At 41.7% G+C, this 15,341-nt stretch overlaps 1 protein-coding gene across 1 annotated transcript in view; it reads left to right on the top strand.

Annotated features, from left to right (window-relative positions):
• The window catches only part of LOC118827966 (prostaglandin reductase 2-like), a 52,238-nt gene extending 51,036 nt beyond the window's left edge, over positions 1-1,202 (top strand). The window contains exon 10 of the mRNA XM_036734321.1: positions 508-1,202. Within this exon, the coding sequence (XP_036590216.1) occupies positions 508-572 (65 nt within the window). The 3' untranslated portion in view covers positions 573-1,202. The remainder of the gene's footprint in view (positions 1-507) is intronic.
• Positions 1,203-15,341: the final 14,139 nt, after the last annotated feature.

Genomic DNA, 15,341 nt, shown 5'->3' with positions numbered 1-15,341 from the left:
CTTAAAAAGTTTTTATTTTTGAAAATCTTTCATTTTCCATTAGAAAAAATGAATTATATTTGCATTAAGAAAAATCTATATTGTCAGTTTTGTAAAAGCAACTACTCTTCTGAATACCACATTTACACAAAAGCCCTAAGTCTTTTAAGTTAACAGATGTTAGTTTCATTTATAATCATTGTTATTTATATTCTTTGTAAGGGACTATTTCAAAACTTTTTTCACTTATTTTCTCTCCTGAGCTTACAGTGAATGAATATAGTTAGTAACAGATGGACATTTTCAGTTCAGGTACTAATGTTTAAGTCATTTCTTACCTTGATTTGGACTAATTTGTGTGCTTCAAAACTGATATAATCATTTAGGACATCATTCAGAATTATAAAACTTCATTTCAATATATGGACGTATAATGTTATTTTGAGCTATTATAACAATTATTTATATAACTGGTAATACTACATAGCTGACATTAATTCTTCAAGATAATTTATTTTTCTTTTTTAGTTGCCTTCCAATCTATGATGACAGGTGGCAATATTGGGAAGCAAATTGTTCATGTTTCTGAATAAAAATCTCTGTCTTTTCATTGGATTACACATGAAAAAGAACACCAAACATATTTCAATTTTAACAAGAAAGATTTCAAAGTCTGTTAATAGATTTATAAGATTAATTAAACTTTTATTTTGTCTTATTTCATATTCTGCAGAATTGGTGATAGCTTCTTAGAAGCTTTAATGATAATCATTTCTTACAACTTGATCTACACTATATATAACTAATCATAGTGTAATAAAAGATCATCATGATCCAGTTTTCATTTTCTTTCAGGAGCTAGCATTATGTATGATGTTTCTATTGGATATTTTGAATCCACAGAAAATTTTAGTACTACTTTTTAATATTCAGAATAAAATAATAGTTGAGAAGGTACTTTGTATTATAACTTTTTAGACATCCTTCTCAGGTAATTTTTTCTTCAGTGCTAATTATTGACTTTTGGCATCTGTTGGGAACAGATTTCTTGCTACTTTATAACATTATCATTGAGACTTCCTGAAAACGTCAACCTTGACTGTATTCAGATTGTTCAGTTGTGTTTTGTCTTAAAGAAGATAAACAAACTCAAGTCTTTAAGTACTTTAAGAACTGTATAAAGGTCTGATTGGAACATAAATAAAGACACTTTTGAGCCTGATTATGTTTTGTAACAATTGCATCTCATTAAGCATACTTTACCTTTGCCATTAAGAAATTATGGGAGCCACATTTTGCCTGTATTGTCATTAAAAAAAGAAAAAAAAAAGGCTGACAATGCAGACAGCCTTTTAATTAGTAGAAAATATTAAACTGCATTGAAACATAAGATGAAATGAATGGGAAAGTGATATTTGAATTAATTTTAGACTCAGATTTATGATGCTAATTTCTCTGCTATATCTCTTTACCAATCATCTTGAGCTGAGGAGTTTTCAAAGTGTTTAAAATTAGGAAAAGTACAGGAATTATGAACACTCATTCTTTGGTTACTTTCGGGAACAGAACACAAAACTGCACCTGTAGACAATAGAGCTTACATTTTTAATCTATGTTATACTAAAGCTAAAGTATTGTAGTTTGGCTACAGGTTACCCAAGAACTGTCTAGTGCCTTCTTTAAAAACAAACGAAATGAGAAGTATTAAGAATAAAGGGAAAGCAGAAATATTTATGTTTTCTTTCACTTTTCTACCATAATTTGAAAATAACTAAAAGGGCTTTTGGAAGGGGGACAGAATCTTCATAGGAATATCTGTAAAATGTAGCAAAGTAGTATACATAAGTTTTTATGTAGCATACACACATGCACGCATGTGCGTGCACATACACACACACATTCTATATCTAATCTATTTAAGATTTTAAAAAATTGAAAATAGTAAAATAATTACAGGTTCACAGGTGTGGCCATTGGTCCCCTAATTCTCTCTAGTCTCTCTCCCTAGGCTGGAGCTGGCTCATCCTATTTGTACCCACTCCAGCAGGTTGGGGTGGTCCCTCCAAGGGAATGGCCATTACTGTTACTGCTTATCTTTAGGGTTCTAACATTTTCAAGAGAAATAAAAAGTACAAATAGTCAAAATATAACAGGATGCCTATAAAACTGGGACACATTCTTCCACCAATGCATACAATGTCCATGGGGGAAAGTGGGCACTCAAAGAAACCTACCAGTGAAGCAGAGCAACTTACAACTCTAGACCGCAGACCTTAAACAGTCTATACTTCAGCTGCTATTCAGGCCTACTCCTCTTCTGGGCCTCTTAACCCTCCTGCTAGATGAAACCACTACTCTGCTACTCTTAGGCAACAAAAGCAGCACTACTTTTAAACATGTGCATTACACTCAGTGAAATGGCAGCTCTAACTCTACAGTCTTCAGCTTTCTAGATATGCTCCCTTATGCTGCTCTCTGGGCTCCATGCTAAAGAACAATTCAGATAAACCCAGCCAGCTCTTCATACAGCAGGATTCTGCCTTCTCCAATCAGCTCCCAGCGACACCTTCAGATGCTGTTTGTCTTCTATGGGGAGCTAGCTATATCCGGTTTAGGCCTCTTAGATCTCTGCAAGGCAGGGTCAATTGAGGATGGGTCTATGCACGGCAAAGGCCATGTTTGGGATAAGAAGATGTGGCAAAGAAAACCTGCCTGATTACCCAAGCTCATTACCCAATGGGAGAGGACAGAAATATTTCAGTCTGGTTATCTATGTGGGAGAAGACAGAAATATTTTTATTTGGTTGGCATTGAGGGAAAATAGTGTCTCACTCCCAGGAGCAAGGAGATAAAAAACTTAACCAATGCTTCATTGTACTCTTCTGAGAAGTCAGGATGACTCAGCAATTAACCTGTATAAAATACTGTCAGTAACTCCATTAAAATTAGTCTATAGCCAGACTATACGACTTGCCTAGCCCCATGTCTTTGTCTTTTTGTGTTTCATTATTCCATCCACACAATCACACAGCTCTTCCCAGTCTTCTGTCAGCCTGAAGCTGCTGTTTTTATTTTCTCATGCCCCTCCTGCTGCTGCTTTCATGCATCATCAGTAGGCAGTGTCTACCCTGCTTCTGTTTCTCTTTCTATTGTCAGTTTATCTCTTCAGGTGGATGGGAAAGTGATATTTGAATTAATCATCTTGAGCTGAGCGGTTTTCAAAGTGTTTAAAATTAGGAAAAGTACAGGAATTATAGATACTTATTCTTTGGTGAGTTTTGGGAACAGGACACAGAACCGCATATATACTATTATATTTTGACTATTCATGTTTTTTCTTTCTCTTGAAAATATAACTTTATGATTTTTTTGTGCTGTGCTTTCTTGTTTAATAAATATTTGGTGTTTAAGAGTCAACTGTGTCATTTTGACTACTTTGTATAAATGAGAAGCAAAGCAAGTTCTAGGAGTATATCCCCTCATCTTCAGGGCTATTGTTAGGATCCTGAAGATGAGCAGTAACAGTATGGCCATCCCTTTGGAAGGAACACCCCAACTTGCTGGAGTGGGTAGGAATAGGAGGAGCGAACCAGCTTCAGCCTAGGGAGAGAGCCTAGAGAGAATTAGGGGAACAATGCCACACCTGTGCACCTGTAACTATTTTAATTAACTATTTTGAATTTTTTTAAATTTTAAATGAAATATATACAGGTGTGTGTGTGTGTGTGTGTGTGTTACATAAAGTCTTGTGTATACCACTTTGCTAGGATTTGTATAGGGCAATAGAGATGGATGAAGTGGACTTCAAAGGAGAACAAGTTAGAATGCTCAGGTAACAAATTTGATATTAAGCCTTATAAAAATAAGGTACTGGAAGGAGGGGCTATCTCAGGACATGAAGAAGGTTGAGGGTCCACTTTATTAGAGGGGGCCAGTTGACCCACCCCAGACTATTCTTCTCACTATTGCACCTGGCCCACCCCAGACTATTTTCCACTCCTTAATCCCATCCATATCTTTTCACTGTTTTTGTGTGTATCAGTCTCACCCCTAATAAGCTGCAGATTCCCTGAGAATCTTGCTCCTATTGGCATTAAAATAAACCTTTCTACTTTGGCTGGAAGACATTCCAGGTGTATGCCACCCTATAACCTGTTCCAGGTGGATGCCATCCTGTACCCTGACATTTCAGGGTTCCTAGCAACCCCAAACTGCAGCAAGGCCACTGGGCAAAATATAGTCTGAGTGACCACATATTTTAATCTCACTCGACCTTTGGGTACTGTGCACACCCAGACTGCAGGAGAGAGTGTCTCCTTTAGCTTAATCCCATCACTTAAGGACTTTGGACAGTTTTTTACCCTGGCATTTAGAATTTGTCCTAGGCCTTAGGCCCGTGGAGGAAGGGGGCTAGCACATGGTCCATGGAAACATGGGGACTAGGCAGGCACCTGAGGATCAGACAAGGACACAGACAGGAGAGGACAGGGGACATGCAGAGCTGAGGACAGATACATAGTACCCAAGGGGAAGACAGACACCTTAGAGCCAGATGTTCCAGCAGGTGTGGCAAAGGTCTCCTTTCTTGGGGCTAGAGGTCTCAGCAGTAGCAGCAGTGGTGACTGTCTCTCTGCCTCCTTTTTTCACTGGGAGCCTTTTTTTTTTTTGGAGGGGATGGAGAGCCCTTGGAGCATTGAGCTGAGGGGCAAGAGCAGGAAGAAGCAGCATAGTTATTCTATAGTAAAGTTACACAAACACTTACTAGTGTGACCCTGGGCTACTTATTTAACTCTGCCTCAGTTTCCTCATCTGTAAAATGAGCTGGAGAAGAAAACGGTAAACCACTCCAGTATCTTTGCCAAGAAAACTCTAAATGGGGTCATAGAGAGTCAGACACAACTGAAAGGACTCAACAACAAAGCACTGTCTCTACTCCCATCACCCGAGAACTATCTAATCTCCCAATGGTGCCATAATGGGGAGGAGCTGAGATGACATTTATTCCACAACCTTATATGTAAATTGTTCCACTATAGTCTATAAAAGCAGGCTGGAGCTTGGATTTGGCACTCCTTGAGGGCTGGGACTATCTTTTTTATAAATTGTGTCCCCAGTACTTAGCATAATGCCCAGCATTATAGGTACTTAATAAATGTTTACTGGATTGGATTGGAAGGACAGAAGGGACTAGAGAGCCCAAAGAGATTTATGAAATCTTTCCTCTGTACTGCTTCCACTAACTTTGGTGGTCGGTGGTGATGCTGTTTGGGGCGCTGGGAACCCTGAAATATAAGGATACAGAGGAGGTCTGCCTGGAGAAAATTCACAGACTGAAACCTCTCAGTCAAAGTGTCAAGGTAACACCAATAGGATTGGCAAGATTGCTAGTGAATCTATGACTTGATGGGGGTGAGATTAATACTTATATAAAAAAACAAAACAGGGAGAAGATCTGGAAGGATGAGATTGAGAAGTGGTAAATAGCCTGGGGTAGCCCAGGTGTGACAGTGAAAGGAGTTAAGTGGACTGGGGGTGGTCAAGAGCCACAGTCAAAGACTATTAAGTGGTCCAGGGTGGGACTGTCAATGAAAGGACAGTCAAGTAAACTAATTAAGTGATCCAGGTGGACTGGAGTGGGCCAGATTCCTTGGGTGAAGAGGCCAGTGATCTGGGCTGCTGAAATGTATGGGAGAATTCAGGGATTGGGTTGCTTTCAAAGACATAGTTTTTTCCTTTTAGGGGTCCAGGTCCCATGACCCTATCAGTGGTGTTCCACTGTAGAGGGCCAGCTCTGAGAAAGTTCATTCTGGGATAAGATACAGGCCAGAGGCCTGTTCTTGCCCTTGGGCTGATAACTCGGCACATGGGCTCTCCATCCCTCCCTCAGCATGCTCAGGATGAAGGCTCTTCAAGCCTCCTCGGTATACACATGCTCTCTCTAAAACCCCTACAGCACACACATGCTAAATACCACCTGTGAGCTATTAACACAATATTGTTTACAGCAAAAGGGGAACAAAGGCACAAGGAAGTCATGCATTATGCAAATGACACGTGGATTGGTTGATTCTGCTTGCCTAAAAGAGTATATAAGCCCTGTCCCTCAGATTAATAAATGGAGCTGTTCTTTACTCTTCCGCCTGGCCTGTTATTTGTGTTTTTCTTTTCACTCTCCGAGATATTTGGCCATCTCCAGCCATTGCAGCACCACAGCCGCTGGCAGCATTCCACCACCTCTTACATAGGCAAGGCATTGATTTCCACCAGTGTGGAGAGTTCCACCAATGGGCTTTGGGGCTTGGGTTGCATAAAAACAATTAATAAAGCCTATTTAAAAAAAAACAAACAAACCAGAAACTTGTGCATTTAGGTGTATTTTCATTAAGCAGTACTGTAACGCAGGAGCTCTGCTCCAGGCAGGTTCACACTGGAATCAGCCAAACCAAAGAAAGACAGTGGAGCAACAGACAGGGGATTCATACCAGTTTATTACTCCAAGCAGCAGCCGGCAAGGAGAAGTGAGGAAAGACACCCGAACCCGTTAGCCAGTGCCCACTTGATTTATAAAGAAGGCATTTTGCCAAGGAGTAACTTCATAAGGTTACGTTGAGTTTTAGCATTATCATATCAATGTCACATAGCACACGCGCATTACATGTTTATGAGTATAAGCACAAATGTTTATACTTTGCAGACTTACATAATGATGTGCAAGCATAGTAAAAACTGTTTTCAGGCCAGGAGCCTGGGAAAAATTATCTGGAAAAGAATAACAAAAATCCACCTTGCACACACTAAAATCCATCTTACATACAAGTACATATTTTGTTTCTAGTGCTCTGAAGATTGGAAATGAATTTGATTTTTTCTAGGAATGAAACACAGAATGTTAGAGATGAAAGGTTGGGGATTATTTAGCCCAAATTGAAGCCCAGATGGTAAACTACCTTGTTTGCAAGTAAGTGACAGAGCCAAGACTTAAACTCAGTTATTTTGACTCCAAGTCCAGTGCTCTACTGCTTAAAATAAGCTAAACATAGGATTTATAACTTTTTCTTTTATTTTATGGAATTCAAAAAAAAATATTGGTGCTCTCAGAAAAGTATTGAAGGAAAAACAATTAGCTTGTCAGCATATTTAGAACCAGATCTTAGTTTCAGTACTTAAGACATGCCTGACCTTGGGCAATTCCCTTTAATCTTTAGTACATATTTTCTCACCTATAAAACCAGGGAGTTCACCTGGATGAGCTTTAATACCTTGCAAGCTCTAACACACTGTGATTTGTAGGAAACCATATTTACAAAGTTCTGCACTGTATCTGCAATTGAGACCTTGGGTTCATTTCTGCTGTAAATAATAGCTGTGCAATCCTGGACATGTCGTTTAATCTCTCAGTCTGTTTCTTCATCTGTCAAATGTGTATGAAACTATCTGACTTTCCTAGTTTACAGGTTTCTTGTGGAAAGAGTAACAACACAAAATATATAGAAAAAGAAGGTACTACAGATCACTTTATAAGCGTCGGTAATTATTGCTGCTGAATAAGTTTCATACAATTGACTTGCAGCTGAAACCTATGCTTGGTCTCCCCCGTTAAAATGGGAGCTCCTTGAGGAGGGGGACTGTTCTTTTTGTACCTCCAGTGCTTAGTAGGTAGTCGGTGATGCCACGTGACGCAGTGGATAAAAATATTGTACTTGGTAGATTAAGACTTAAATTCACGTTCTGCCTCAGACACTTATTGGCTGTGTGATGCTAAGTAAGTCACCTAACCTCTGGCAGCGTCAGTTTCCTCCTTTAAGGAAACCCTTGGTACCCGCAACATGCCAGACTCCAAGACCTTGTGCTTTGAGTACAGAGGTAGTGAATGGGTAGAAAAGACAAGATCTGGCCTCTGAATGGATGAGGGGGGTTAGAGCCCGCCCCCGCCGCCCCGCCTCCAACCAATGACCCAGCCCCTTTGGAGGACAACTGTCACGGCCTCTTCCCCGTGTCCTCCCCTGCGTGGCGTGATGTTCGCTTGCGGGGCGAGGAGTGGCGCGGGGAGACTCAAACTTCCTGTCCTGCTCTCGAACAGGTTCGGGCTGGAACCGGAAGGCCCGATTCTGGACAGACTCAGGGACCGAGGACTGCTGGCCGCCCAGGACGAGAAGCTGAGAGCGGGGATTGTCTGCGTCCCCTCCAGGTCAGCAAGTGGTGACTGCCGCGCGGCCGGCCCAGCCCTTGCGGAAGCGGGCGGCGCCACTCCGGGTCTCTAAAGGGAAAGTGGGAAAGGAGAGGAAACTGCCGCCCTGGAGATCCCTTTCACGGGAGTCAGCCCCGCTGTGGAGGGGCCTCTTGTCCAGGCCGCGGGGGCCGCAGCCTTAGGCCTCGGGCCTCTTCCCCCGGAGGGCCGGGGAACACCATGGAGCCCCGAGATGTCCGAAATCTCCGGCGAGGTCTCTGGGGCGACGCTGGCTTATTATCCTGATGCGCACCCGGCGTCCCCCTCCCTGGACTGAGCTCCTGGTCCGAGGGCCCTGGAAAACATGGAGGCGGGTGGCCGTCCCCGCCTGGCAGGGGCCGCGTCCAATCTGGACGTGTCATCCCAGGCTGTCCTCGACCTCCCCCCGGGTGGGGGTCCAGCGAGGGGAGATCCATGCGGGAGGGAGGGCAGGCCCATCGTAGTCATTCCGGGAACGGGAAAGGAAGGGGCAAGGGTGGCTGGAGGCTTAACCTTGCTTCCTACCTTTTGGACTCATCGCCCCCACTGATATATTTAATTTATTCCAACTCCACAGCCCGTTAGTGCGTTTTGTTCCACCTCCAACAAGAAAAAAATATGAGAGGAACTATTAATTTTGTTTTTTTAAAGAAAGTTCCCCATAGATTCCAAGGCACTAAAAATTTCAGCCCATTTTATCAGTTTCTTATTTTAGGGCTGGAAGCTAATCTTGGACAGTTTTAAATTAGGAAAGTTGAGTATCTTGGTCCTTTTTTTTTTTTTGATAGAGGTGGTTTCTTAAAATTCAAATGAATAATCCCCTTGGTGCAGTGGCCACAGCATTGGATTAGGGCTCCAGCTCCGAAGTACATTAACTGGGTGGGTAAGTCACTTAGTCTTTCTGGGCTTGTTTCCTCACCTGTAAAATGAGGGGGCAGATCAAGGTCCCTTTCTGCTCTAAAGTGATGATCCTAAAAATATCTGTGTTATGTTTACCTATGTAATAAATACGGAGAATAAAAGATAATTTCTTTAGTTTTAAAAAAGGGGCTTTTGTTTTGTGATTGAAAGAGACCATTCTACTGCCATTCTGTAGTATAATGGAAGGTCAGTGTTTTTGGACTCAAAATGCAAGCTCCTATGAACTTTTCTAGGTAATAATTAGAGTCAATGGCTTTTAGCCATTCCCCTCCCTTTTTTCATCAATAGCTTTTTTGAGTAGGTCAGATTGGAGCTCTTGTAATGGCACCCATTGTTTCCTCATATTTATCCTTCTAATTTGGGTATTGATTTTGAACTTTGCTGTCACTATCCTGTGGACTGCATACAGATGGATGATTTGGACTGATTCTCACATCTGAAACTAGTTTCTTTTTGCTAAGATAGAATAAATTTCAGTTTTTGTTATATTCTTCACTGTTTGATATAATTCAAAACCATATTAGCTTTCTTGGCTATCATATCATGCTGTTCATTTTTTGTCTAACCTTGCTGTCCACTATTTGTTTATTAAATGATCTGCTGCTATCTGGCCATGCATGCTTAATCTTATACTTGTGAAATAGAGTAGGGGTTTTTTAAACCCAAGTGTAACACTTATATTTATTCTCATTAAATTTCATCAACTGAATAAACAGTTTGATCCAGTGTTCTACCCTTTTTCAATATTTTTGAATCTGGACTGTGTCATCCAATATTATCTTTATCTCTGTAGTTTTATATCATCTGCAGATTGACAAGCTTGTCTTCTCTTCCTTTATCTAGATTATTGTCAAAAATGTTAAACTGCTCAGAGTCTAGTATAAATTCCCTAGAACATTCACTGGACACATCCTTCCAAGTTAACATTAACTTTATTTTTTATTGTTAACAATAAACATTTAATTAGCATTCTTTGGATTTGGCTATTCAGCCAGTTCTGAATCTTCCTAATTGCAGTATTATCTAGGTCCTATCTCTATTTTGTCCACAATAATAGCAGAAGAGACTTTATACTTGACTGAAATGTAAATAAACTATATTGATAGAATTCCCTTCATCTACTAGCTTAGAAACTCTGTCAGAAAAAATGAATTAAGGTTAGTCTGGCACATCTTGTCCTTGATAAAGTCATATTGGTTTTTTGTGATCATTGTTCTTTTTTAATATATTCACTAACCATCCCATTAATAACACATTCTAGGCTGGAAATATGGCAGAATGCTTTCTGGTTGACCGTTGCTATAATAATGATGCTAGAGAGGAGACAGTGGAAGAAAAGGGAGGGGAAGAGGACTATGAAGAAAAAGAGGAAGATGAGGATAACTACCTTACCTAGGAGGCTATGGCTGTGTTTCAGATACTTAAGGACATAGATTACCCCTTCCTAGAGGGCCTTTATATTGCTGCACCAAAGACAATCAAGCAGCTCTTGTGTTCCCCTTCAAATTACTGTTGGATATTGTGGAATGAATGTTCACACAAATATATCCTTCGTATAAGGAGTCATTCAGGGATGGAGCCAAGATGGTGGAGTAAAGAAAAGGACTCCCTTGAACTTTTGCCCAAACCCCCCTAAATACCTGTAAAAAATGACTCGAAACAAATTCTACAGCAGCGGTACATGCAAAAAGACAGAGTGAAAGAAATTTCCAGCCCAAGAAATTTCCAGCCGAAGACAACCTTGAAGGTCAACAGGAAAGATCTATTGCACTAGACTGAAAGAGGAGCACAGGCCAGGCCCCAGCAAACCCAGAGCAGACCTCAGTGGACTGAATCGCAGGAAGCTGTGCTGATTTCCACATGTCTCAACCCACAGATGCCAAAGACAACTTAGAAGGTCTTTAGGAAAGGTCTGTCAGACCTGGGTGAGAGAAGAGCACAGTCTAGCCAGGCCCCACTACAGCTGTGGGGCAGTGGTGGTGGGGTGGTAACAGCGGTGGTGGCTGCTTCCAAAGTTCTCAGCCCACAGATGGCAAGGAGCTTGAACAACTGATTAGAAGGAGAGTGCAATGGTCTCTTTACTGGGGCAGGATTCTGTTACTTTGCCTATACTCAGATCTGGGTGGCAGTCCTGGGGCAAGGAGGGGCACTGCCATACCAGAGCTTGTGGCAGCAATGGAGAGGGAACGCTCCTCACAGTTCCAGGGCAGAAAAGAGTGCTTATGGTCACTCAGACCTGAGCACAGGCCAGGATTAGAGTAAACATCTCTCCTTAAATCATCCAACCTTGGAAGAACTGAAAACTTACAAGTTCCTAGAAGTATCTCTGAAAACAGCTGCACAAAACCCCTGAAGCTTCGGACAATACACCCTCCACATTGTAAGCAGAGTTCTACCTTAACAAAGAATTAAAAGGTCAAGTAATATGCTGGGAAAATGAGCAAACAGTGGGAAAAAATTCAGACCAGAGACTATTACTTTGGTGACACAGAAGATCAAAACATACAACCAGAAGAAGACAACAAAGTCAAAGCTCCTATATCCAAAGCCTGCAAGAAAAACATGAATTGGTCAAGAGATCAAAAAGGAGTTTGAAAATCAAGTAAGAGAAATAGAGGAAAACTTGGGAAGAGAAATGAGAGTGACGCAAGAAAATCATGAAAAATGAGTCAACAGATTGCTAAAAGAGACCCCAAAAATACTGAAAAAAAAAATAAAACCTTAAAAAATAGACTAGACCAAATGGCAAAACAGGTCCAAAAAACCAATGAGGAGAAGAATGCCATAAAAAGTAGAGTTGGCCAAATGGAAAAGGAGGTCAAGCCAGGGTAGATACCTGCGGGATCTGCAGGGCAAACACAAACAGAAATTACAAGTATGCATTATATAGACAGGGTATGTCTTCCACACACTGCTGTTACAGATTTCCTCCTGGCACCCTCAGGTACCTGCATGCTTTAATTAGCAAAATTCCAAAGCAAACAAAAAATAAAGTTCTCTTAGGGGTGTGTTCTCCCCACACTGTCCCAGCACCCCGCTTCCAAGTCTTGAGGGGCAGCTTGGCAACAAAGCCAACAGGGTGGGGTCCTTGGGGGTCCAAGGCACTTCCTTCCACCCACCATAGACCAAACCATCCCAGGAGAAGGCAGCAAAAAAGCACACTCAGCAACTTTGCTGCAAGGTTTCCATCTTGCCCCAGGGCTGAACTCCAAGCTCCTGGGTTCCTGGTGGTCCTCGTCCTGCTGCCCATTCCTGGCTTCTGACCAAATGCTGATGCAGGCAGCTCCCTGCTCTCACCTTTCCAAAGTTCTCACGCAGGCAGTCCTCCACTCTGGCTGGGTCAGTGTGTCAGCAGCCATCTGCTTTTTCTCTTCACCAATCACTGCTGTGTAAAGGCAGTTCTCTGCACCTGTTTCAATGCTCCATATACAATTCAATCTCAGAACATTTACCCTTCGGGAACATTCAGGAGCCAGGCTAATCTGCTCAAGCCCTAGCTCTGGCCATCCCCACCTTCCTCAAGCCTCTTGTTTTCCTCCCACAGCCTCTACTCTGGCCTGTCTCCTCCAGAGTTCTAGTGCGGTAGGGAGGGGCAAGAGAAGGTTATGTCCCAGAGCCCCTGCTCTGGGCTCCTGGGTAACCGCTCCCCTCACTGCCACCCACCTATTCTCTTTCAGGCCTCTGCTGTTCCTGGGGATCCATGGAACCATAGCCACCACAAATATAAAGAGCAACTCAGTAACTGGGACCCATCCAACCACTATCTTAGTACCCTAAAACTCCATACTTTCCTTTTAATCTGAAGATCATGCCGACCATACCATTTTTATAACAACAGTGTTGCTAGCAGCTACTGTGGCTGTGTAAGACCAATAACACTAGCACACAGAAGGGCTGCCAGCACAAGTTCTTTGATCTGCTTTTCTAAGCAAAGCAACTTTGAGTTAATGATCTCAGTTTAATGAAACATACATATATCATTCAGTTGATTCAAGGGGAAAAGATCAGCCCTCTGAACTTCAAGGGAAATACAAACAAAAATTACAAGCATACATTATATAAACAGCAAATAACACAAACTAGTCTATCCATAGCAATACATAGTTACCAGAGAAGTACCAACATCTGGGTTATCGAAGGGGGGGCACACTATTTCAATGGCATGTCCAGAGTCTTTTCACCAACACTCTTTCAATGAGTGTGCCTCCAGGGGCAGCTAAGTGGCACAGTGTGTAGAGTACCAGCCCTGGAGTCAAGAGGTCCTGAGTTCAAATCCAGCCTCAGACACTTGATACACTTACTAGCTGTGTGACCTTGGGCAAGTCACTTAGCCCCAATTGCCCTGCCTTCCCCCCCAAAAAGAACCCAAACAAATATTGAGTGTGCCCCAAAAGTCAAATGCCAACTTTCCTGTACATATACCTTGTTCAGGGGAGCTGGGGCCATCTTAGGATTTACAATATGTGAAAGTTCTTCAATCACTAGCACCACATTATATACACTATTTCAAATCAATGACTTCTGATTTCCTTAGTGCTAAGAAATACTCTAACACAAAAAGATCCCACTTTACCTGCCCCGTTCAAACAAAGGCAGGGCTCATGAAAGGCACTTGATAGCCTTAGCATCCTAAAAGAGAGAACAAAAAACTCCCACTCTAATTACCCTAACAAGAAGGAGGAAGGGAGAGAATTTGGAACTCAAAGTTTTAAAAATGGATGTTAAAAATTTTTTTTACATGCAACTATGAAATAAGATATACAGGCAATTGGGTATAGAAATCTATCTTGCCTTACAGGAAAATAGAAGGGAAGAAGATAAGAGAAGGGAGGGGGGTGAGAGAAGGGAGGGCTGATTGGGGGAAGGGGTAGTCAATGTACTCTATCTTGGGGTGGGGGGAGGAGAGAGATGGGGAGAAAATTTGGAACTCAAAATGTGGAAGTGAATGTTGAAAACTAACTATAAATTTAAATTTTTTTTTATTTTGTCAATCAGAAGTATTCATTTTTTTCCCTCTCACTTATCCCCGCCCCCATTAGAAAAAGGAAAAACAACATGCTTGCAGTAAGTAAGCCTAGTAAAGCAAAACACAGTTTTGCGCTGGCCTTGTCAAAACTACATGTCTCATTCTGCTGCATATTAGTCATCCCCCCTAACCCCCTGTCAGGAGGTAGATAGCATTTATGTGCTCAGTCAAATGAAGACCTGTTGGAAAGGCCAAGGTCTCCCACTGCATCCAAGGCCATCTCCAGTCATCCTGATCTTTATCTGGCCACTGGACCCAGATGGTTCCAGAAGAGAAAGTGAGACCTCCCCCCTTAGATCCATTTCACTTGCAAATCATGGCATCACCTTCCTAATGTCATTGTCCTCTTCAAGAACAAAGGACAAACAGCAGATGAGGAAACTAAGTCAAACAGTGAAGTGACTTGCCCAGGGTCACACAGCTGGTGTGTGTCTGAGGCCAAATTTGAACTCAGGAAGATGAGTTTTCCTGACTTCAGACCCAGTGCTCTATCCATGGCACCACCTAGCTGCCCAGAGTATTTACATGACCCTGTTACTCCTTTTCTTTAACCTCTTAAGACTTATTCTGGAGAGAAACATTTACTCCAAACTTAACAGCTCATAGGGTTTTTTTTTTTCCATTTTCTCTATGAGAGTGAGGGATGGGACTAAGCAACCCCCAAAGTACCTCCTGTCTCTAAATTGATGATCCAATGAGCAACTACAGGACTGGAAGAACTTCCATAGAATGTGGAGTTGAGCTGAACTTTGAAGACAGCTAGGGATTATAGAAGACAAATGTGAGGAGGGAGTGCATTCCAGGAGTAATGGAGTCGACAGTGATCACTCAGGTGTAAATTTGAGACCCTTATGAAACTGGGAGAGGTCAAGAGTGAGGATGAGATTTTGGGTACAGGTGTGCATCTCAGCCTTGCCCCTTTGTTCTGGGTTTGCTTGTTCCCCTAAGACAAAGGATACAAGTCATAATAGGAAATCTGCTCATTAGAAAGTAAGAGTAATCTCCACCTTCTTTAAATCTTTTGCCTACATTGTATAAATTGACATTTTAAAGTTAAAAACCTCTTTTCTAAAATCAAAGTATCTAATAGCTGCTGCCTTTTTCTACCTTGATTTCTTTGTGTATGGTTCTGTATGCTGTTGACAGATTAAACCAGGCCACATTTCTACCCACTTCTGTTTTAACAGACATTAAGTCTTCACTTATCCT

Source organism: Trichosurus vulpecula, chromosome 8, assembly GCF_011100635.1.
Source record: "Trichosurus vulpecula isolate mTriVul1 chromosome 8, mTriVul1.pri, whole genome shotgun sequence".
Taxonomy (NCBI): domain Eukaryota; kingdom Metazoa; phylum Chordata; class Mammalia; order Diprotodontia; family Phalangeridae; genus Trichosurus; species Trichosurus vulpecula.
The sequence above is the reverse complement of the archived record's forward strand: the minus strand, read 5'-3'. Positions and strand labels throughout refer to the sequence as shown.